This window comes from Uranotaenia lowii, unplaced genomic scaffold, assembly GCF_029784155.1.
Source record: "Uranotaenia lowii strain MFRU-FL unplaced genomic scaffold, ASM2978415v1 HiC_scaffold_90, whole genome shotgun sequence".
Lineage (NCBI taxonomy): Eukaryota > Metazoa > Arthropoda > Insecta > Diptera > Culicidae > Uranotaenia > Uranotaenia lowii.
The window spans coordinates 73,699-100,000 of NW_026598867.1; the positions used below are offsets into that span (position 1 = coordinate 73,699).

The window sequence follows — 26,302 nt, forward strand, 5'->3', positions numbered from 1 at the left end:
TTCGGATGAAACAAAGAATTCAAATTCTACCTATTATTTGTTATTTCAATTCAATTGTGTATACAAACAAATTTTGTTTAAAAAAAATGAAATCTTTAAAATGAATTGACAAGCAATCTTAACCCATCAAGGACCGCGAAGAAATCTATGACGAGGAACACCGAAATTCGGCATTCTACATCTCAGAAGGCCCTGGACTAAATTTTACAAATTTAGCATTTTTAAGTTACGGCCAATGTTGTGTTCAATTTTGTCGAATAAAGACTAACACTCAAATTCAGTCCATTCGAGTTATTCTTCGAAGTGTAGCACACTTTTGGCAAGCAGAAAAACGAGATATCTCGTATTTGGTCCGCAATGTGTTAAGTTCATGATTTATTGAATTCCTCAACAATTTATATTGATTGTAAAATTTATTTACAAGTACAATCTTTTTCTGAATTTTGAATCTGTATTCTGAATCTCTATTCTGAACCAAAAATTCAAAAATTGCGCTTTGAATCTGCATCCGGGTTTCCCTACGATTTCTGAAATGTACAAAAAAAAAAAACGTTTTCCGAATCTTATTCCAGATCAGAATTTTATGAGCCAAGAGACCTTATTCATGAATCTATTATTTAAATTCTGCAGTTAAGGTGTTATCTAAATTCACTGTTTGAATTATTAATTTTGAATCTGTATTGTGAATCAGAATTAAAAAATGGATTGCCATTTCAGAGCTTTAAATTTTTTAAATTGATGTAAGATTTAAGTTTAAGAACTTCGAATATGAATATAAAACAAAATTTCTCTTTATTCGGAAAACTATTATCAAAATATTGAAAATGCATATGATCTCAAAAAACATGATTTAATTTTGATATAAAATGCAAAATCAAATTTGAACAAGGATTTCAAAGAAGCTTTTCTCTTCTAATTTCATATGATTATTCGGACTGAAAATCAAAAATTCTAAACTGGATACAGAATTCGCAATACTAAAATAGGAATACAATTTTGGTAATGGGTATTATGGAATCAGAACCTCCAAAATGGGTTTAATTCAATTCAAAATTTTATATTCAGACCTGAATTTCGATGAACAAGTGAGAAAATTTGGAAAAGGTGCAGCAGAATTTTGGACTTGGGATGGATTTTTGAGGTTATGGCATTAGATTTAAAGTCTAGATTGTTACTCTCCATTAACTTTACTCTATCATCATAATTTGGATCTGAATTTTGAGCGTAGAGTAGAACACCTCGCTTGCTGTTCCGGATCCTCATGGGGGGTTTAACACCCAAGCCCCCCCCCCCTAGTTTTAGATGGTAATGATTCCTCTTAACATTACCATATAAAACTAGCGTGAAAATAAAATCCACATTGGCTGATGGTGCGAAAATTTGCGCAATTCGATAAACTTTTCTTTGAAAATCGTTAATATATTACACTAAATGCTTTCTAACGTGCTTCAACAATTTCAAAACACATCATAATGTACTAAACGATAGTAGAACTTAACAATTTTCAACTTTGTTTCGAAGACTGAAAAATGTTTTATCTTACCTACAAGGTTTCAGATTTAAAAAAACTGTGTTTTCAAGGTTTTTTTTTCTTAATTTCATTGTAGCTCCTTAGAATGAAGTTGTAGAACTTTGACTTGTTCAGCAAAGTTATGTATTTTGTTACGATAAACAACTTTGTAGAAGCTCTAAAATGCTTAACAAAAGAGTTATCATTTTCATCTTGCTATTGGAAGACCCCTCGACTCTATATTTTATATCAAAGTATGCGCCTTGTAAAATTATGCAATGTTGTCGAAGACATCAAAAGTCTATCTTTTCATCCCTGGGCGCTATTCATTTAGTTCCGCTAGATTAATGTTCTGTACCAGTGTGCAATGTCTATACAATTATGAACGGTACTGTATGTCAAGGCAGACTTTAGACAGCTTTCCGGACAAGAGTATTATATGCAGCAACCAGAAGGGAAAAGGTGGCAGACATTTTCATGCATATTAAACTATCAAAGTTTGTCGAGAAATATCTCGTTTGGGAAGCTATCTGTAGCTGTGGCTTGAAAAGCTACATTTTCGTTGCAACCAGGACCACCAGACTGGAAAATAACGTGAAAGAGTGTCTTCAAAACCGTTTGCTGCCTTTCCTGAAGAAAAATGACTTCAAATTTAAAAAACCTGAACACCCCTCATTTTGAAGGTGTGTGTGTGTGTGTGTGTGTGTGTAGAATGTTGCTCCTATTTTGATTTTGGAATTCACTCTTCAGTTGTCAAAATGCCGTCCAAGGAAGAAGAGCAGCGTATCAAAATTTTGCTCGCGCATCGCAAAAATCCGAGCTACTCGCACGCAAAGCTGGCAAAATTGCTAAAAGTTGCCAAATCAACCGTTACAAATGTAATTAAAGTGTTTGGGGAACGTTTGTCGACAGACAGGAAGTCTGGATCGGGGGGAAATCGAAAACCGGAAGCGGCTGAGACGACAAAGAGAGTTTTCGGTAGTTTCAAGCGAAACCCTAACCTCCGAGATGCAGCTAATAAGCGGGGTGTATCATCTACAACCGTGCATTGAGCCAAAAAATGAGCCGGACTATCGACCTACAAGAAGGTAGTGACTCTTAATCGCGATGATTAACAAAATACGGCGGTCAAAGCGCGATCCCAGAGGCTGTACACGACGATGCTGACAAAGTTTGACTGCGTGGTAATGGACGACGAAACCTACGTCAAAGCCGACTACAAGCAGCTGCCGGGACAGGAGTTTTATACGGCAAAAGGAAGGGGAAAGGTAGCAAATATTTTCAAGCACATGAAACTGTCAAAGTTCGCGAAGAAATATCTGGTTTGGCAAGCCATCTGTACCTGTGGCTTGAAAAGCAGCTTTTTCATAGCTTCCGGGACTGTCAACCAAGAAATTTACGCGAAAGAGTGTTTGAATAAACGTCTGCTGCCTTTCCTGAAGAAACACGGTTGTTCCGTACTGTTTTTGGCCGGATTTGGCATCTTGCCATTACGATAAAAAGGCCATGGAGTGGTACGCCGCCAACAACGTGCAGGTGGTTCCCAAGGACAAGAACCCTCCCAACACGCCAGAGCTCCACCCAATTGAGAAATACTGGGCTATTGTCAAGCGGAACCTAAAGAAGACCAACAAAACTGCTAAGGACGAGCAGCAGTTAATGCAAACTGGCTTTCTGCGGCGAAGAAGGTGGACAAGGTGGCTGTACAAAATCTGATGGCAGGGGTTAAGCGTAAGGCCCGGCAATTCGGATTTGGAAAAGCGGAAGCCTAAATGAATATTTTTCCTGAATTTTATACTAATGAAACTTGAAAAAGAAATTTAATTTGATTTTTAAATAAACGATTTCACCGATTTACACGCGTTTTCCTTCGACCAAATTTTGACCGTATCCCCCTTTAAGCTGCTCTCGATCGGCATACGACGGGCATAAAGGTGACTAACCTCGAATCCTGGGGATATTTAAGAGGTCGGGCTTCGAGTCTTCAGGAGGAATGGTTTGTGTGGTCAACCCCGAGTCTTTACGATAAGAGTTCGAATCTTGTGTGTTTACCTCGAGTCATTACGAGGAGGATCGGCCGCTAGAGGAAGGATCGGGCCTTGAGTCATGCAAAGTAGAGGAATGTGATATGTGTATGGTATGTCAACCTCGAGTCGATGCGTGGATGGGTCGGATCTCAGGTCTCGAGTCGCGAATAGGAGAGGTTTATGTGGGAATGTCGAGTCATTGCGAGGAGATGTCGGATCTCAAGTCGTTAGAGATGATACTTGGAGTCGTAATGATGAGAGGTATAGCTGAAAGTGGTCTCATCTATGAGTATTGCCTTGGAGCGCACTAGCGCGAATAGACCTCCCACTATTGAAGGATAATATAATAAACATTTCGAGGTAGAAACGAGGTCTGCGGCGCCAGGTGGAGTTTAGGGGGTGGGAGATATATCTACTTACACGGAGTATATCACGAGTCTTCCAATTGTAACCATGGACCCAGAGTTGCAAACTGGGAGGAGGCGGTGGCTCGTCGTGCCTTGGGATACAATCCGTAAACCGGGATTTGCCACCTGTGGTTACCAACTTTTAAAAAAAAGTTGCGCCCAAATATAAGAAACCTTCCAATCCAACACACCAGAACTTCGCCTAATCGAAAACTATTGTGCGATAGTTAAGCAGAACCTTAAGAAGACCCAAAAAAAACTGTTAGCAGCTAGTAGCAGTTTAAAGCAAACTGGCGTTCTGCTGCGAAGAAAGTGGATAAAATGAAACGAAAGGCTTGCCAATTTAGAGTAAGTCGACCGGAATTTCAACTGAGTATTTTTTCCGTCTTTTATACATATTGAACTTTAAAAACAAAGTTTCTTTCATTTATTGAAAAAAAAAGATCGATTTACACGCAATTTAGTTTGACTATTCGATCTGAACATCCTCGTCTGTGTATCATTGAAGTTTATGTAATTTTCTGCAAGTGTTTGCATTGTCATTTGATTTGAAAACTAACAAACCCTTCGTAATCATGAAACATCCTGGAATCAATAAATAATTTCTAAGATTAACATTTTCAACGACACACGTGGGCGTCTTTTTGATAAACTAGTTCATTCCAAAATAAATTTTCCAAATTGAGACCTGTATATAGGAAATACCGCAGATTGGATTCGATCCAATCACCACATTAATAACGTACTTGGTCGTCCCACAAAGAACCTCCAGTTAGCAGTAGTTTTGTTCCTGTATGAAAATAATAATAATAACATTTGAATCGAAATTTGGTCAGATCCGCTTATTACTGAGTCACCGTCAGCGTTAATTCTACCATGCACCGTTCATAGAGATCCTAACAACTGCGCAAAACGTTGGTTGTGTTAATTAGACTGTGGAGCTCAAAAATTTATTTAGATTCAATAAGAATTTATAAAAACTTTTTGTGAATCATTGTATCATTACAAGGCACGCCAATTACACCGTTATAGCTTTGTGAAGATACTTTTATCCATATGTTACTCAATTGTACAATGTGTGAGCTATACTCATTTCTAATGTGTCTTCATTGAACGAATTGGTAAGGTGCCATTAAACCGGCTTTTAATAGTTCCACGTTACTTCACCCTTCTATTGAATGTATGCCGAAATGGTTGAGGTTATTGACCTGAGCCTGTTTGTGGCGCGTGAAAATTGAACTCTTTAGAAAACCATAATGGCATTTTGATGACTCTGCATCCGTTATCCGGCCGGAACATTCCATTACCTATGAATTCTCAGCCGAACGCAGAAGGATACCCGGAAAATGCTTTCACATAATCAGGGTTAAACTTTCTTGTATTTTTTCGGTATTGGAAAAATATGTCATACCTGAATGCCAACACTTCTACGCCACGCATGCGCCGGATGATGGAGACATCGCTAAGTTCACTTCCCCTGTGAAATAAAGAGAGAGAAAAGTATACATAATATCAAAAAGGATGTCCATGAAAAGCACTTACAAACATGTGTCATCACGTCTAATTATAGTGTCCACGAGGGATATCAGCCTGGCAATGAAAATTGGCTCCATATGGATAGGAAAGGTATGTTGAGAATTGATGGTTAGTCTTCAGAAGCTGGAAAGCTTGGCTATACTATGATAGTTCCCTTTAACACATCGATTCTTAGAATGTCAGAAAAAATCGTTCAAGTTCAAGAATAGAATCTTGCTTGTCACGTCGTGGGTGTACTCATAAGTAACGGGGTCCACACTGTTTGAACTGAATATATCAACCGATAGGTACAGCGAAATCGGTTCCAGGTTTTTTAATAACCCGTCAAGGTTTGGCTGTTACCGATGACGCCTACCGCGCGAACTGAGAGTTGAGTTGATGTGCTTCCATAAAAGCACATTGTCAGAGAAGAATATAATATAAGTATAACCACGAGAATCGCTAAAGCTACAGCCTATACGTCTATACTACACTATTCCGCGAATATGCAGCCAAAAACGCAAAACACAATCCTAGCAGTAGTAGGTAGGTTTTGAGGTTTAGTGGAGTAGGTGAGAATTATTCATCATCCGACCACGCATTTGCTTTGGTCGTTACGTTTTTTTTTCATTTTTAATCTACATTTTTTCACAAACCGGCTTTGGCGTTCAATCCTGAAGCTTTGCTTTGAGGTTTTTTGTTCTCTCCTTTTTTATTGCTTCCAAAGCCGCGTAGTACTGTTGGTTGACTTCAATAGAGAATAACGACGTCGACGACGACGACGACGACAACAACATTGGAACTCTTTGAATTCCGCTCACTTAATTCTTTCACACGGCGGCCGATTCAGATATCCCACATTACGATTCGGGGCCAGAGCTATGGAGCTTCTTAATCGCTGTAAGCTGCAACCGGTAGGGTGGTGGCGTCATCGATGTATCATATATGGCAAACCATTAAAAACAGTAAATAGTCTTTACATGGAAGAAACTCCACTCGAGATGAATTTTGGAGCACTCTCGAATGGCAGTTAGGTGGAACTTTATTTGCAAAGCTAAGTGTTTTACAAAAAGATAAAGATTTTATTTTGTTTCATAATCAAAATTTGCCAAATGAATTTCATTGTACTGTAAGTTGTAAGTAATGAATCATTAATTTGGACAAGCTTCTATATGAGAGTGTATTCAAAAAAAAAATTGAAAAAAACCTTGTAGGTATTGTGAATGACTTCTGAATGCATGGATGGAAATTGATGAAATTTTCAGTGAAGCTGCCATTTCACCATGGGTGCACGGAATCAACTCATTTTCACATAGTTGACGATTGAGTGCAGGTCATAAATTGAATATTTCAAATAATTATCAAAAAACTCAAGCCTATTATCAATATTTGAAAAAAAACTAGACGACCCCGTAAACTTCGTTTTCGCTTTTACTAAATGAATCGTTAGAAAATGTTCAACTTCATCTACACATCTTTAAATTATTCGTGCTTGGGAATAAGTTTTCATGAAAATCGTCTTAAAGTTTTCCGAATGCTGTCCCATTTCAAATTTTGTATGGGAGCCCCCCTTCCATAAAAAGTGAGATTTTGGAGGCTATTATACAAACATTCTCTGACTCGAAAAACCCTCGGATACCAAATTTCACTTCATTCCGACCGTCCGTTTATACCTACGTGATGGTGTTACAAAGAAAACGCCTCCATAAATCTTTGTATAAAATTATGTTAGATGACAATGGGTGCCCGGTTTCACCTCAATTCTGTCGTAGTAGACATTTTTTAGACCCATGGCTCTGATGTTTTTCAATATAATGATAATAAACTATGGGCACATAAAACGAGTCGAGTAACTCGACTCGACTCCAGTAACTGTCGAGTCAAGCGAAATGTCGTATTACGGTAGTCGAGTGAAACAGCTGAGTCACGAACTTTCAAACAGTCGACTCAGTCGAGCTACTCGACTGAAGTTCGACTCGACTCGACTGCTTAAATACCAAAATGGCTCACTCGAGTAAAATGACTCGTGACTTGTCTTATGTTATAGGGCCCTATATTTGATATATTATAGGTGTTAGAGCATAATTTTTCTTTAAGCAGAGTAATTTACCATGGGCGCACAGATTCACCGCCATTAGGGCAGAGGCGGGCTATATACGCATATTAAGGAAAGCATTCATTTTCTCCCATATTCCAATAGACAGGAGTCTGAAAACTATATACACATGAGCAGACATCTGTTTTATAGACGTAAGAGCAATTTTTCTGTTAAAATCTCTTACAGTTTTTGTGAAAATAATTTTATAATAAAAGAAGTCAAAATAGCCGATTTCCGAAATTGGCGGGCTAAATGCGCATATTTATGTTTTTAGCTATATTTCGTTAACACTTGCAATATTTTGATTTTATTTAATTTAAAATGGTAGAAACGGATGTTAAGCATAGGACAAGGCTGAAAATTTGTTGAAATTTTTGACATCACTAGTTCTTTTGCATGAATTATAGTTAGGTATGCCATATGGCCATATTTCATGGTAATATTTTGTTCATATTGTATTTTTTCGGATCAGTATGAAGTTATTCTTTTTTCGCTGAAAGATCGTAATTTGAGCGTAGATTTAATGTTTAAATGATAAAAAGTAAAAAATTTATGAGACTAATCTTTGTTTCTTGATGTAGGCATAAATGGTTAAAACCTGCCTTGATATTGGCATTCAGAACCTGTCTCTTATTCCAATATCTTATCATTTACAACTTTGCCAAAAGCTTCAATTTGTTGAATTTCAGATTTCCAGATGAATAAGAAAGAAAACCCATTAAAATTTTTGATTAACAGAATCTGTACGCACGATAATTAAAGTTCAATATATTAAAACAAAACTGACAAAAATCTTGTTTGAATTTTTAAATTTTTTCGACTTTATATAACAATCAAATTTCTTCATGCCATGTTTTAAAAGCGTATTACCCTCAAATATCACTAATTAAATATGATGAATCTCCAGCCATATCGTCAATCGGCTGTATGCGCATATTACCCAATATACACATTTAGGAACACTTCTCTCTAATCTAAAATTATCTTTTTTGAATGCTGAAGATGAAAAGTCACTGCTTCTGTAAATTCGAAAGAAACATTGTGTAATATATAAGGTTCTGCACTATGGGTGCACAGATTCACCGTATAATCATTGAAAATTTGACGTTTTGAATATTTTTGAAAAAAGTTTCATTTCTGAAAAATAGTGTCAATCATATATTCGTTTCCATATTCATTATTATGAGCCAAGTACATATATCCAATCGTATATTTAACTGATTTGATGGTAATTTAATCAATATTGTTAAATTTATATATTGATTTATTATCCCGAAAAAGTTTCCTAGTTGCCAAATATCGCATTTCGAATACCTCCCATATGTACCATATTTGCAAGCAAGTCTTTGTACCGTTAATTTCCGTGTATATCAAACAACATTTAAAGTAATTTGAATATTCTCATTTTCTAACATCTGATTCAAAACTATGTTGTATTCTGAAGGAAGGTGAGTGGAATAAAAAAAAACTTATGTTTACATTTTCGCATGTCCTTTTTTATTCTAAAGATTGCATTTGCTTGTATTCTAGCCAAGAAAATATTCAACAATATTTGACCATCTTCCGAACGTTGACGACGGCTTAGATGGTGTGAAATTAGTACTGAGGAAGCCAGGCGATCATTCAGTATCATAAAACAACGATTCTAAAGGTGCCTGGTATCGAATAAAGGGTATCTCTGACCGCAATGGAGAACAACGCGAATTTGCGGTCATTCTGTGCACCCATGTTGAAAAAACATTTAAATTTTTCAGTTTCATAACAAAAACAACAGATCATGAAAAATAGATTCCTTGAGACATATTGCGTGAATTCATAACATTTTTATTCTATAGTATGTATATGTATATAGTATGTATATTTAATTGATATTTATCACCATAACTTACTGAAATTACTCAGATTATTGTAGGTATTGTATTAAATTTAACATGACTTTCACAAATTTTTATGAAAATTCATCAAATTTTGATGGAAGGTTTGATGATAGTTGGGCAACATAACAAAACAAAAAAATTGGGAGTCAAGTGTCGAGAGCGCCACACAACGGTAAATTCGAGAACCTTTTTCACACATCTTCATGACTTTGCTTTAAAAATAATTTTATAAAAACTAACACACTTCAGCACTCCAAAAATCGACAAGGGCTTATCGTTTCAAATGTATATTGCAAAGAAAACCTGAAGCGAGCGAAAATTTTATCTTGTTTGAATTATAGGGCTGCGAATTCTACCAGTCATTTTGGCTGGACACGATGCGAGTGTCCATGGCGAAATTTATTTCGCTTATAAAAAGAGCTAGTGGAATAAAAATTACGCAGATTTATAGAGATTCGAAATTTATGAAAAGTCTTATTTTTGTGGATTTTTTAAATAAAGTAAATAAAAAGTTATCCAACAAACAAAGTGTCAAACCAGTCATTTTGACTGGTGCGGTCTTTCTAGTGCTAAGATAGCGTCCAATGAAGAAATTTTTCGACTTTAATTTTTGGGCACCATAGGCGCCATTTAAAAAAAGACTATTTTTAATTACGTTTTATGATATCTGAAGCTTGACCTTCAAAATAATTCAAATGTTTTAATTTGGTCGAAGTTATGACAAATTTAGCCGATTGTCCTCCTTCACAATCGACACAATCGACACGATTTATCACTTTACCACAATTTTCGCGTAATAACACGATTCCAGATCTGCCCAAAACAGAGTACCAACTCTATAAGACTTACTGAAGTGCTTTGCAGGAAAAATGTTCGCTGTTGGAGGGAGTCTTCTTTATATATTAAGCCAATTATCGTGTCAATCGTTATGAAACACCGACTGATTTGAAGCTTCCACAGATCGTCAGCCTCCTCAAGTATCAAAACTCTCAAGACTTGTCAATAAAAATTTTTGGTTGGAAACCTGCTAGGTGCCGCTAAAGAGTTCGTTTCTGTCCATGGCGAAATTTTTTAAAACCTCTTCCCCCATGCGGTGCAAATATTTTGCGCACGATTTGACCACCGTACTTTGTTAACTTGACCGGTAGGCAGCTCTTGTACCTTCTTTTTGGATAGTGCTTGATAAAACCACTCATAATACTTAACTTCATGGAATCAATCATCTTTACTTTTATTCAAATTTTAGCTCACTGTTGGATCCTATAGGTCTTCTTAAACGATTGACCATAAGAATGTTGGTCGAAAAGTTGATTTCCAGCAGTTTTAAGATCTTCCTCCGGGACTTACTTGGATTTTTAAAGATCCTGCCCAAAAATTGACAGAATCGAACCACATGTTAACATAACATAATAAGGTAGCTTCACTGAAAATTTCATCTATCATATTCACAAAACAAAGTCTAGCATTTTCTTCGAATACACTCCTTAGATATGATGAATTGTATTGCAGGAACCGTCCCTCTTACGAAATCACAGGTTTCCATACAAATTCGAAGTTCAATATGACTCTCGTCAAATTTAGTACACACACTAATTGTGTTATGATTTATACTAATCATGAAGGGTTAATCCCATACAAAAACAACATAACATTTGACAAAACTTTAACAATTTTGAAGTGAATTTCACCAAAATTTGTACAAAACGAGCATTGACTTGTTGAGATTTTTTGTATCGGTAGACAAGTTTTGGTGTTATAATCTTTTGTTTTAAGACTCTTCTAATTTTTGCAAGGGTGGCAACCATTTTTGAATCAATTCTAAGTACCGTAAAACGGGGTGAATAAGAACTTGAAGGTTAATCGGGACAAAATTGGGAACAATGTTGTGATTCTAATATCAAGCAATCAACACATTTTTTTTCTCGTTCCAGGACCAAAGAATTCCTTGATTAATTGCTTGAGAGCAAATACAAGTTCAATTTACTCTTTGTTGCTTGAATACATATAAAAAATAGACATTTGGAGTACAAAAATATAAAGCGCTACAAACTCCTTCAAATTAAAACTTTAGTCTTAGCTATCAAAACTCTAAAGCACTATGGTGGATACAACGTTTAATACCAATATTGTATGAAGTACACGCAGCGCAAAGTAATATCATTGAGATAAAAAAAAATACATCAATGATTCAAAAACCTCGTGTACATTGAAACAAAATCCATTTTCCTTGATTCAAGTAAATTTTATATTAAACCGAAATTCTTTTCCATTAAACCAATGTTTCAAATTTTTGAATCAAAGTATTTAATTTGAATTCAAAGAATTTTTTTGACTCAGAATCAATGTGAAAATTCATTGATTTAGATAAATTTTCTTTTGAATCAAAGTATTTTTTGTCAAACAGTCGACTCATCTTCATTAGCTTCTGCCATACAGACAGCTCCGGAATCACAAGATCCGGCGTAGGAAAGTCTTGACAGCTTGAAGAGGGCAAACGATAGTGGACTCCTAGGTAGGTCTTTCAAAATCAATTTAATTTCAAATAAACCAACCTAACAAACTTTTTCAGGGCAACCATTCATCCAACTAATCCCTTCCGATCCGGTCCAAGGCGACATCTAGCGCCGAAACCCTTCATGAGTTGTTCGAAAGGAACTGTCACCAACAAACATCGTTCAGTAAGTACATTCCATGCAATGTATATCAATAAATTTAAATTTTTATTGTTAGCATTATTTAGCTTAATATCGTTTTTTGTGATCTTCATAACAAGAGAAGCATTTTTGTCATAAATGTGTATTATGTGCGCTATGTAAAAATTTAATGTGTACATTTTGTTCTCCTCTTTATTTACAGATGTACCGGTTCAAAACTCTAATTATAGGGAAAATCGATAATGTTAACATGAACTTTCTGAACAAATAAAATGTTTTAAACCATAATTGATTAACGAAATCAGAAATTCCAATAGGACAAAAATTAATATGTAGTACTAGAATTCCAGAAACAAAAAGTAGAATTGAAGAACAAATGCTTTTAAGTTGAAACCCAAATACCGTTGAAATAAACGAAAAGTTCATAAAATTAAACGAAAAGGCTTTTGAATCAAAAGCATTTTGTTTTTTGATACAAAGAAAAAGTTTTGATTCAAAAGAAAGCATTTCTTCAAAAAAAAAGAAAATGCATTTGAATCAAAGGAATTTTCAATTTTCCCAAAATCAAAGGAAAAAATCATTTGTTTTTGCGGCATTTTCCTTTGAAACTAATTTCTATTTTTCCGCGTTTAATCAAACAACAATTGGAAAATATTGCGAAAACGTGTCAAATACAACACAAATTGAATAGTTTAAAAAAAGTTATTGTTTCTTGATTCAGTTACGGTATTCTTTTGTAAAATTATACTAGGTTTATCAGATTAAGAAGATTTCTCAAATTTTGTATCGAATGTAGCTGGTGCAGATTTATGTCCTTTTTTTCTAAATGATATAGACCAAGACAAAAAAGTCAAGTTAATTCCGGAAAGAGCTTAGGGGGGCCACAAAAAAACAGTCGCGGGCCAAACGTGGCCTGCGGGCTATGGTTTGGCCACCCATGTTTTAAAAGAAATCGGGTGGAAATGAGAAAATCCATTTAATTGAAAGACCCCACCTTCTTTGAACATGTGTAATATTTGGAAGAGTGTAAAGTGTCTATAAAAAGGAAATACGTGGAAGACTTCGAAACTCGAAACAAATAGAATGTAATGCATACATAAATCCATCAATAATAGTAGAAGATAGATTCTGCACTTTCTGTTACTTACCCACTATTGAAAATATACTTACCCACCACGGCAAGCATTCACCATTTTTGGTTAGATTTTAAATGTTTGAATGTGTGGTTTGTAAGAATATTCTAAAAATATCTATCTGTTTAAGAAATTATGAAAAGTCTCAACGTAAATAAATAAAAAATGCAGAATATTTTAAAATTTTACTTTTAAGCTTAAAAAATAATTAAAAGTAATTAATTTCGAAGTTCAAAGAATCGATCTGTGACAATTTCAAAATAAAAATTCAGATGTTTATCCGTACTACAGGTAATACAAAAATAGAATCGCTTTTTTGTGAAATGTCATTAAATGTCGTATTTAAGGTAAAGACAGGGTGGCCACCCATTCGGGAAAAGCGGGAAAAAGACGGGAATTGAAATCCAACGGGAAAAAAGCGGGAAAAAGCCGGAAATTTTCTCGAAAAGTCGGGAATTTTTAGCTCAGTGAAAGTCTGTCCAATGAAGTATAGTCGAAATAGGTCGAAACAAGTGGAAATTGATTGACAGTTGATCACCAGTCTTTTTCCAATTGACTTCGACCGATTTATACCAGGTCGAAACGAATTCTCTTGCCGAGCTGGATCAGTTTCGATTGGTTCGAACTTGCTTCATTGAACAACAAAAAGATGTTCCCGGACAACCAGATTGCTAATCGAATGAGAATGGGAAGAAATATTTGATTTCACACGGTATTGCTCCCTATTTTTTTAATTAAGTTTTCAATTCACTACAGAATTGCAGCGAGTTCGTATTAGGATTTGACGAAATAAGATTGTGCAGAAGCAACAAATGGATATTGGTGTGCGCTTCTGGAATCAAATCACAAACCTATTTGAAGCAAAGTATTTTGTTATCGTCGACCCGCTCGAATGACCTTCTGAATGGTGTGAAAATATGTTTTTCGAAAAAAATCCTGATCTACTGAAAAGAGTGATCCAGTGTTCCATGGATGGTCAAGCAGTAAATTGGAAAATGCTCAAAGAATTAACTAGCGAGGTTCAAGAACTTGTTTCGTATCCAACGTACGAGATTCTCACCATTGGGAGCTGTGGACTTCACACTGTACATAACTCGTTCAAGGAGGGACTAAGGAAAAGTGAATGGAATTTGAATGAATTTTTAGGGGGTTGTATAGCCTGTTCAAAAACATTCCACTTAAAAGGGCAAATTATACTGCAGTAACGGGTTCAACTATATTTCCGTTAAAATTTTGTGACGTTCGCTGGGTGGAAAATGAACGCGTTGCAGAACGTGCTGCCAGAATGCTACCGTACCTCAAACGGTTTGTCGACGAGCTAAAAAAAAACAAGAGGAGAAAAAGATTAAGGAAAACTATCCAAATTTTAAGCGGAGTTTTCTATCGATTTCCCGGTCGAAGGTATTCGACATTGTTGCTAAAGCTGTAGATGATAACTCGCTGGAACCAAAATGGAGTTTTTTTTTGTTACGGCCGCTTCGACTGTTGAGTCCTTTTAACGCGAGTATCAGACAGAAGCACCGAGGGTTCCGTTTCTCTGCGATGATTTAACTGGTCTTTTAAGAGCATTGAACGGAGGAAGTTGTAAAGCGTACAAATTGGATTCTCAACTAAATAGGCAATTAAGAAAGCAAAAGAGTTTGGTCATGTTTCCGACAAGGATATCTTTGTATTTAGAAATACCTGTCGTTCGTGTTACTATAGATTTTTGAATAAAATGGTTATACGATCTCCCTTGTCTTATCCCATCACTCGGTATTCATCGTGCGTTAATCCCGATGTGATCTATCCAAATATTGACAAGCAACACTAAAGTAGAGCTTGTGCCGATAAAATTAAGGACGATAACGTGCAATACCTTCAATAAAAACATAATTTTGGGATATCGAAGAAAAACACAACGATTGGACATTTTTTGAAGGGAACATATTGGCGAATTGAAAAAGGCGTTCTTCAATTTGATGACCTTATTGAAGAAAATTCTAATTTTGTATCATGGCAACGGGAAAGAGGCTTTTCCGTTAACGCGAATTGCCTAGTTGAAAACCAAATCGAGTCGAGTCTGACAGCCCAACTTATCGTATACAACGGAATCAACATGTCAGTGGGAGTTACAGCTTTAACGGTAACGAAATCGTGAATCCAGTATACCCGCAATTCTTACTCGAGATATGTCGAGTCCTTAAAAGCAAAAAAATTTAGGAAAATCTGAAAAAACTATGGCGAAACGGAAACGAGAGGCAGAAAATGAGGCTAAGGAACTGGAAGCGAAAAAATTGAAGGTGCTTTCCGACGCTCAGGGAGAGGCAAGCTTGATGGACGAAAAAGTTAAAATACTTTCAAATTAAATTGCTTGGTTTCAAAAATAAAAAAATCGGAATTTTGTTTGGTTTTCTGTTGTATAAAACCGGGAATTTCGTGAGACCATGCGGGAAAAAAACGGGAAAAATGCGGGAAATCAAAAATTGATTTTGAGTGGCCACCCTGTAAAGATTCAAATTCAGAATTAGAATAAAAAAGTCCAAATATCAGATTTTAGACATCAATAAAAACGAATTCCAAATAAGTTTTTGTGAAAAAGAAAATCTATTGTTATACCAGGAATTGAACATTTTTAACGTCTCTGTATTGAAAATCAAACCAATTTAATTAATTTCGGGAGAGTTAGCAGAGCACACCAGATCAGCCAGTAAACATTTTTTTTTGTTTCGATTATAGTCGTTTTACCATCTTTATGGCATTCGCGACTTTATCAACGTAACAGTTGGCGGATCGTTATTGAGAAACTATCCGGTACAACTGTGTTCGATGTTTACTCTTGGGCTCGAACTCGCGGACATCGGCTCAGGAGACAACAGACTTGCCAACTGAGCTATATCAAAAGCCCGCCAGTAAACATATTAATTACAGGACCTTGAAGAAAAATTAAAGGTGTAATGTACAGTGTACATATTTTGCTGCTAATGAGGTACATATAATATCTTCATGATGCAAGTCACATTTGCTATTCGTATAAAGCGAAGATTTGAGGTCTTTTAAATTATTTCAGTTACTCACATCACTAATTGAAGCTCGATTCACGCTGCTAAATGTTTTGCAACTTCAATAGCAACCTGTACGAATTGCTGCTGATTTGCATTCGTAATTTTTAGGCTAAGTTTTTACCTCCACACCCAAGTAATTTAAAAATTTCTGAAATCGCCCTGTTCTATTCGAGCGCCATCTGACATGCTCACCCCTTCGGCTGGTTTTAGCTCAAACGCCGCCGCTCTATAAAACATAATAGTGTGCAATCAAGCCCATTTTATGTAATTCTTTTTTACTATCCGTCCTAGGGAAACGGCATTAACTGCCACCATACGCTCAACATCTAACTCCATTTTTTTTTCATTTTACGGTTGTTTCAAAACAAAACAGTCGTTTGAAGCAGTAACCGGACAGCCAATACCTCTCATCGGGTGGCACTTGAGTCTATCTCATCAAAATGGAGAAATTTTAATTTGTATTTTGAAAATAGGATTATATACTTATTTAAAAGAAAGTTTTTCTTCGTTTTGCAATTCTATCTTATTTTGGGGAATTTCGACCTTTTGAAAAATGAACTCTTGTTACCCATCGTACAGATATAAAATTAAATGCAAATGCTTTGTTGCGATTGTTGACACTTTAATGTGACGCGCAATCGTAGATAAAATACAACGACCACGCCGAATTCACAAAAAAATCTATAATTTCACAGAATTTTGAGCAAATTTTCACCACAGAATTTGTGTCACAAAACATAGAATTTTGGAAATATTCACAGATTTAAAAGAATTTGAAAATTTAGACGTTTTTTCAACATTCAATTATTTATGTCAATATAAATTTTAAATTGAATCCTAAGGAGGATAAAAAAACAATATTTTGGATACAATAATAATATATGGAACGATAGAGAGGAACCCTTGGAACGACGTGCTCTTGCCAGATTGAGAATTGGTCATACCCTACTTACACACCTGGAATTTTTCACAAAAGTTATCCAAATGTGCGTTTCCTGCAATGAGCCGCTGACAGTGGACCACGTTATCGGAGCATGTAGATTGTACGCGAGGTAAAGGCGAGACAGTGCACGAAGCTAATCTCATCTAGTTTTTAAAAGTGCTAATTTACTTCACAAAATTTAAGTTTATAAACATATTGTAAAACTATTTAACAAGAGGAAGAATGACCATGTCGGTTAAAATCCTCTCTAAATTAACAAATTAGAATTATCTTTGAATCTAATTTCAATCTAATTCAAAACTGAAAATGAATTTTTTTTTTTTTTGAGTTTTGCAGCAGTCGAATTGTAATTGCGTCGTTGTAAGGCTATGATCATTTAGTATCCGGGCAGTTACAAACGTGTGTATTTGTAAAACTATTCATTTGATCGAAAAACTTTCTATGGAGGAAATGAAGATGTTAATATGACATTAAATGTAAAAATATAAAAACAAAATATTTATCAATGATTTCAAGAAAAACTCTAACTTTTTCATAAAACCTCTTTTTTATCTTTGCACGCTTTTTTCAGTCATGTATTGATTTATTTTTCTACCACAGAAGCAAAACCTTTGCAAAATCATGATATTTTATACAAATTCACCTGGAAAAACCAATTGAAATCTGGTTCGAACCTTTTCATGAGTAAGCATTTCGAAGAATTTGACCTCTTAAATTCGGTTATATCATAAATTTCTTTGTCCATCAGAACACATCTGTCACATTGCGTAAAAACCGGTTGAACAGATTGCGATCCATGGAGCTGCTCATTATTTGGTAGGTAGTTATTTACTCGGTGTATACTAGTCAGGCTACTCTTTTTGCCAGCCGGAAACGGATTTACTGCATAGTTAAGCGGTCTACTTTTAGTTATTCTCAATAACCATAGTCTTTTTACCCATATTTGAGATCAAGGGTCCCACTCCGATGCTTGATTTGAACTTTGTGAGCATCCTAAAGTGGCTCCTTATACTTATTAACCATTTGAGCCAAAAAAAAATTTAGAAAAAATCAACAGTTCGTGAATTTTCAAGTCGACAATGAAGAATTTCCGAGGTGATTGTGCAAACTTATTTTTACCATGTTTTTTTTGCATAAATATCTCAAACACACGTTAACTTAAAAATTTATCAAAAATAGGCAAGATAGGCCTTTTCATAACCAACACAACGCTACTTAAGTTTTGTATATCCGAGCTCTAGTAACGTAGCTATCACCGAAATAAAGTGCCCGGATACTAAATGATCATAGCCTTATTTTTAAGTTAAAATTTAATTAAGATGATGGATAGAATTAATTTGCAGTATGCACTAAGTTTATCGTCATGAGGGATAGTTATAGCCAAAGCTTCATCCGGTGCGCGATTTCTCGTTTTATTTTTCAAAAAGTTGTGGTTCGAACCAAGAATATAATAATAAAAAAATCAGATCTACTGCCTATACTGAAACTTAACTTCAAAAGGTTTTTTTTTAGAATCTAGTATGGTTGATATTTTCGATTATTTGACTGAAAACAATGCCATTGGAAATGTAAGTAGCTTTGTTAGTGCCTCGCAGATCTTTCTCTAAAGCTTACATTAAAAAGAATGATTATTTAAGTATCAACATATCCAAACATATTATATTGTATTATATTATTATATTATACTATATTATTATATTATATTATTATTATATTTGACATATCTCAAGAATCAATTTTTTTTTTCAATGAAGATCTTCAAATCTGTCGTTAATAATTTCAATTATGTCCAGAATACATTTTAAAATGGTTAAAAATCAACGGACTACTTAAAAATATTGTGTAAAATTTGATATACGTATGTAGGTTGATAGGAAAATTTTAAAAATTAAAAAAAAATGAGAATCGAGAGGACAGCTTGAAAATATCAGTGAGTATTTCAATTGGATTGAGAGGAAAGATGATTGTAGTGAAAAAAAAACGAATGACCAATAGCTCTTGGTCATTTCAAATGGATTGAGTGTCCTGAAATGGTGCAAAAAAGATGTCTGATAAAACCGAAATGTATGGATTGAAACTTTCGAATAAGTTGATGGGACAGCTTAAAAAATAGCGAAGCGATACTAAGCTGAAACTTATTGGTGAGAATTTTCTAAGAAAAAATCGTTTTTCAAAACTTTTGTTGCAGTCAAATTTATAAATCTCAAAAAGTAAAGCTATTAGAGAAATGCACATAAAACTTCGGCGAATACAACTGATTTGAAATAAGAACCTTAATTACCACCTGTAAGACTTGGGTCATTTTTAAATTTCTTACGTCAAGTCCAAACAATTTTATTTTGGTTCAAAAATTAAATTTTTGTTTGTAAAATTTTAACGTGACGTTTTTATGAGTATGTACATCTTAACTTCGAGATTTTTATGGCACAATTTATAAAAGCTTTTCTGCAAAACAAACATGATTTTTCTTTCTACTCAAGAATCTTGTTTATCATCAGCAATGTTGAGAGTTTAATTGATTGACACAAAAAAAAGTTAAGTTGCTCAGCTCCAGAGTAGAAAAAATCATGTTTTTTTTATTTCAGAAAGAATTTTTTTTTGTTGCGTTTAAATAGCTCGGGGAGCTGACGCTGGAAATGAAAATTAGAGATAGTTTGGAGAAGGAAATTTTAAAGTTTAGAGTAGGCAGCGTAGAATAGAAAGCGATCATGAGTCGTTGGTTAGACCATCCTGCACTTCATTTTATCCATTCCGGCTGGATATGGACTATGGACAGAATGCAGTTCAAGATAACAAACCAACCCCTCCTGATACCAGACCAGTTGGAGGAAGGACAAGGGTGGGTTCGAGACTGGCCTCTACTTACTCCCCAAGCATCTCACCTGTCGGCAACTTATGGGATTCGAACCCAAAAGTTTTTCTTACCGATACCGGGAATCGAACCCCGTACGCCTGGGTTACCAGACTCGCGCCAGCCTATCCACTAGACCACATCAGCGCTGACACGTTTATTTGCCTTTCTTTCAGAAAGGTATAGTTATGGGTCGATTTTGGAGATCATTAATATGGGTCTTAGATATACCTTTATAGGTACCTATCGAATCAGCTCGACGAGTTCAGACGATGTCAGTGTATTTGCGTGTATTGGTGTGATTTTTGTAAACTCTGTCCACACGTTTTTATATCAGGAATAAATTCTAAAGTTTCTCATACGAACCTAAATTATAAGACTTATTTTGAAAGCGTTACTGTCAAACTTAACAAGTTAAAAGAATTAAATCATTCAAAATCAAACTCTCAGAATCCTTTTTCAGTAATGCCAGGAAATGTGGTTTTTTGTCTTGAATTTTCTGAAAGTTGTAGAATTTTATTTTTAAAAGCAAGTAGAGGAAAGTCGGGTAAGACGGACACTCTAAGGCAGAATCGCAATAGAGAATTAGACATTGCTTCATGCAGATATGCAGTTTAAGTTGTTTGCTGTTGTATTAACCATCTCCCTCATCAAGACTGTTTTCAGAGCAATCTAAAACATGCTTGCAAATGACTTTTGTTTTAAATAGAAAAGGTGGATATTTACGTAAAAATTGCACTGCTTAAATCTATTCTTAAGGAAATGCATATGTATCAAACTAGTCTACGTTACGGTTGACGAATAAATAAATAAATATAGTTTTCGCAATAACATGACCAATATAATTTAGACAAACACTATAAATACGTTTTTACGTTCTTAAATTTTGATAAAATATAACAACAATAACAAAAAATTTGAAAAAATAATAAAGCAATCAAAAATGACAAAAAAAAACAAAAAACCCTAAAACAAAACAAAAGAACAAACAAACAAAAGAAGCTACATGACAAAAATAATACATCTAAAAAAAAGTTGCAAAATCACAAAAATAACAAATATGATCAAAATAACAAACATTCTAAACATAACAAAAAAAAGTTCTAAATGTGTCTAAAACATGGTATAAATATCAATAAATGACTTAAAATTATCAAAACATGATGAAAAATTGAGAGATAAATAATATCAATGGTTTATATTAATCGGTAAGAAAAAAGTTGATGAAAAATAACCGTTCGATTTTGGCAACACAAAATTCTTGAGCGTGTTGCAAAAAACGAAAGGGGCCTGTATTGAAAGTAACCGTTTTACTCGCAGTCAGTCTAACCCGACTTTCCCATACCCATACCTCTGAAACTGAAGCATTTTAGAAAAATTGAAAGGATATTGTCAAACTGATTTCAATTTTTTTTTGTTTCGATTATACCTCGTTTTAACATCTTTATGTCATTCGCGGCTTATATCCACTATGCAGTCGGCGGACAGTCAACTGTGATCGATGTTTACTCTTGGGCTCGAACTCACAGACATCGGCTCAGGAGGCAACTGACTTGCCAACTGAGCTATATCACAAGCCCCATTGATTTCAAATCAGTTATTTGGTTTTTAATCAAAACTTACAAATTGAGGACTCCTAAACGCCATATCACCAAAACAAGAGGTGATAGACAAAAACTGATAGACTATTGGTATGAAGGCTTTATCGAAATGTATTTATGTGATAAAACTTGATAAATTTCCAATGCAGCTGTCAAGAGTACAGAATAAATTTAATAATTTGATGCGGAAACCTGAAGATTTTACAAGCCTTAAAGATCTAAATTAAAGCAACATGACAAAAGACTTACCAGCAGTTAAGTTTTTTAATGGCCCCCAAATCCGACTGCTTGGACCTGGCAATGACCATTTCCTCCGTCAATCTGGCCATGATCATAAACGCCGATTCAGCGACGGCGTCTGCTAACCCAAGATAATCCGGTTAACCAGTAGGTACTATTTATGGGTGAAAATTTGAATCCACCCGGACAGTTAACACCCTCAACTTTATTTCAGCTTTCGCACAGACCCCACAATGAGCTTCAGCTTCAGCTCAACAACACTTTGCCCAAACTTTTTGTTGATTTTTTCTTCTTTTATAGTATCGCTCATTGGATTTAGTATAGTAGGAGCAATTTTGAAACATGCAATTTGTGCCACTGTAACACTTTTTTTTGCTTATTTTTATATTTCCCCAATAGCTTCCATCAATCCAATTTTCTTTCACTCTACTTACATCAAACAACACTGATGATTCAAAGCTTGCTTTGCCGATTTGCAAACTCTCTCTTTCCCGTCAGGATTGTCGCATTCGTTTTGTAATCCACAAAATCACTTAAATCACAACAGGCGTGAATTGTGAATTTCACTTCTCCATACAAGCACTCGCATGTATCAACTACATGCACCAATGTTGTCATAAGGTGATAAGAGGCAAATTCTTTGGCTAAAAAGAAAAATCTCTTGCTGCTACTAACAGGCGATACTTGATAGCACAAGGAGCTAATAAAATATAATCTAAACTGAAAACTTGGGAATAGAAACCATTCGCTTTTTATGCTCGTATGCTTTTACCTTTTTTCTTTCTTTGCTTCAACAAAATCTGCACCGACAAACCCCGTCGAAAAAAGGCAATTCTCCTTCGCGTTTCCTAATGCTGTATGATTTTCCTTTTGAGACTGACTAAAAAGAATACATACGCGACACAAGACGACCGCAATCAAACCGACCGACCCGATCGACGTTGAAAATTACAATATCATTTTTATTTCAGCGAAAACCTACGAGAGCCTGTCACGACCGCAAAGAAACTTGAAGAAACTATACACCAAAAATGTGATGAATGAATCATATGTTAAGCGGGCGTGTTATGGCAGAGTGGGGGGCTGGCTAGGAACAGCAGAAATAAATAAAACCAACAACGAATGACGGTGGAAACCAGAGAAAAGTCAAAAAGCGAGAATTTTAGCTCAAATGTGACGTCTGGCGTGGCCTCAAAAATGGCTTCGTACTAGCTACGCGACCTGAAAACCATGCGCTACAACCATGATGAAGAAAATTCAATTCAGCCGTTACTATGAACCCTTTATTTCCCACCAACGTTTGTTGATTCAAATTCTCCATATACTCGAAGTTTGATGAAAATTGCACGTATGATTAAAATAATCGAAAAAATAGAAACTGCGCATGAGTAGGATTTGTCTGAATAAAATGAAGTACAGATTGTCAATTTTCAACAATTCTAAAACGTTTTTTATGTTAATTTTTAGTTGTGCTATTCTCATTATTTGTGCAATTGTTGTTGTATTTAAACAACATAAAAGTACTAAAAATCACATTTTCAATGTTTCTTTTTAAATTTTTCTGGTCCACTGAATGCGGAGTAAGTGAGATATTATTATTTCAGAAAACCGCTTGATTTTGGTACAATTTTGGTACAATAGTACCGTGCAAAAAATGGAAGGGGATCACGTACATAATATCCTTGAAATTAAACTCAATATTTTCGAAGAACTTGATTTTATTTGTATATTAAAGTGTCACATCATCAGCTATCAAGTTGAGTACTGAAATTATCAAAATTCATATTTTGAAAAAGGGGGGAAAATCCATCGATAGAAAACCTTAAAAGCTAAAATAGTAATGCGCAAAAAAATGAGAAATAGATTAAAAATTCAGATAGAGCATTCAAATTCGCAGAATTCAGATTAAAAATTGAAAATATTGAATCAGGATTCATTTTTATAATTCAGAAAACGATGTAGCCGTTAAAACTCAGATTCAGATTTCAGATTTCATAAGCTCGTTACTCAAAACTTTAGAACTTAAGAACTTAAATTAAAAAATCTAAAACCAAATCTAGAGAAAACAAACGACATTTTTTGGTAAGATTTTTTTTATTAATTTCACGAAATGTTTTAAAATTGTGTTTACAGAAAATAAATTTTAAATCCCTGATGAAGATTTAATAAGGATTGGAACGATGGAACCTTAAAAAAATTGTCGTCTTTATCGTAAAAGATTCAGATTTAGAATTGAGAATCTTAACAGAGATGCAGAACTTAGATTGAGAAAATTTTGATTCCAGATTCAGAATTAAAATTTAGAAAAAAAACTCATATATCCGATTTTTAGAATTCAGATGCAAAATTCAACTTGAAAATTGAATTCAATTGATTGAATTGATAATTGAGATACAGAATTTAGATTGAGATAATTTTGAATTTAGATTCTATTTAATAACAGAATAATCACCGTAATTTATGCTTGTGAGTTAATTAATCTGCCTCATCGGTGAAAAGTGATGTCCATTTTAGTAGGAACATCTCAGGATTATGAAATTTTATAGATGGATAGAAACTTAGAAGAAATGAAAGATGATGAAAAAGACCGGGTAGAACTTATTTAGAGGCATTATCATCACATATCAAATTTTTTTTCAGCACGGGCCAACTACTATGAAGTGGAAGTGTGTGTGTGGAATAAGTTTTCTCTTCACTGAAACACAACATGGCATTTGTATTAAAATAAATCATCATTTTTTATTTCATCGTTCAAACATACTCAAGCGAATCATTTACAATTAAAATACACATACGAATAAAAAGCACGTGTTTCATTCTAAAATATATCGTTATAGTACAAAATAAACCAAGATTCACGATTTTTCATAGCTATCACCGTCGATTGCTTTCAATGCTTCCAGCAAATTCTTCTTCTTTCGCGGATCGATTTGCGATCGTTTCGGGTTGTCTTTCAATCTATTGCTTTTGTTTGGAGTCGAGTCTTTGCCGTTGATTTCATCACAGAAAGTATCCAGGAGGCATTCCTTTTTCATAATATTCTCTCGTATTTCGCGCTTCATAGATTCCAACTCCCTGGACGTCGTTGAATCACGGCTAGCATTCGGACTGGAATCTGGATCCGATGAAGATGAAGAACTTTTCTTGACGACACTAGTCTTGTGATGTTTTTTAGAAGAGCCGTTCATCAAAGGACCGCCCAAGTTACGAATTTGTTCTTCCAGCTCGTTGATATGAACCTTATGATCGAATATGTCAGCCATTTTGCCACACATTTTCTCAGGAGAAGAATCCGGTTCATAATCGTCTTCGTAGGAAACTTCCTGAGATTTCGATATGTACAGTTTATTAGCATCGTTTTCCAGCCGAGAGAGTTCATCCTCGATAGCAGCCTCGAATTCTGCCTCTTGCTGTAGCGCGTATTGATTAAATTGTTTACAGAAAGATTCGTCGTAGTGATGCTCGTTCATCTTTCCGTTGATCTCATTTTCATCCTGATCTGCTTCTTCTTGAACTTTGGCAATAGGGTTTCTCTTTTTGGGTCTGATCGTTCTTGCAGGGGTTACTGCCGGTGTTGGATCAGGAGTGGCTAAGGGTTTCAAAATTTTGGGACTAGGATCCCTTGGTTTATGGTCTCCATCGCCAACTTCTTCAGAAAGTTTCTTGGGAGCAATCTCCATATTTATTACAGGTACTGGCTCGGACGCATTCTGCGGCTGAAATGGTTTTTTATCGGTTAGGAAAGTTGTATAAGCTACTGAACAATAAAAAAAATCTTATTGCTGAACTTTTTATTCAATTAAACCAACATAATAGAAGCCTCAGCTTAAACAGAAATACAGCCAGCCTAGCAGAACCTGAAGAAACATCTCCCCCTAATTTAAGAAATCTTTCAGACCCACTGCATACGACCACAGTCTGTAAAATTTAACCTTTTTTTATTTTTTTGCCTAATATGATACGAAGTTACGGCCTTTCGACAAAGTTGTTCAGCAGAAAATTTCCTTTAAAAAATGTATAAATAGGCACAAAAACCATTAGTAGGCTTTGTTCCATAAAAAACAGCTACAATGTTGCTTTTTTCGAACAAGATATTCAATTTTCCCATACAAATTTAGAAGTTAAAATTTACTCATGTAAATGTTTCTCAAAAATTCTGCGAAACAAAGGGAAGTTATTTGGACCCCAAAGTTTGAGAAATTCAAAATGACTTAAAATCGACTCAGCCTACTAAGCATACATTTGAAATTTACTTTGCCCCTCACTTGAATTTTATTTGACCAATCATGTAAGTGAATTTCTCTTAGAATCCACATGAATTAGCGTATGGCAAAAATTCACTCCAGTTGTCTTACTTACTTACTTTTAAGCGAAAATTATTTTGAACGAACTTTTTCGCTCA

The 26,302-nt window shown here is 34.9% G+C and overlaps 2 protein-coding genes across 6 annotated transcripts in view; both read right to left on the reverse strand.

Annotated features, from left to right (window-relative positions):
- The window catches only part of LOC129760962 (regulator of nonsense transcripts 1-like), an 87,170-nt gene extending 64,233 nt beyond the window's left edge, over positions 1-22,937 (reverse strand). For 2 of the 5 annotated variants that reach the window (XM_055758645.1, XM_055758642.1), the window contains exons 1-2: positions 21,910-22,937; positions 5,356-5,421 (exon numbers count right to left, since the gene is read on the reverse strand). In XM_055758645.1, the coding sequence (XP_055614620.1) occupies positions 5,356-5,421; positions 21,910-21,995 (152 nt within the window). In that variant the 5' untranslated portion in view covers positions 21,996-22,937. The remainder of the gene's footprint in view (positions 1-5,355; positions 5,422-21,909) is intronic. The other 3 variants (XM_055758643.1, XM_055758647.1, XM_055758644.1) reach the window with 3 other exon arrangements.
- Positions 22,938-24,640: 1,703 nt separating this feature from the next.
- On the reverse strand, positions 24,641-25,654 carry LOC129760965 (uncharacterized; the record flags this gene model as incomplete). The annotated part of the gene is made up of 1 exon (XM_055758648.1): positions 24,641-25,654. A coding segment is annotated over one exon (899 nt), but the record flags the coding sequence as incomplete, so codon positions are not given.
- Positions 25,655-26,302: the final 648 nt, after the last annotated feature.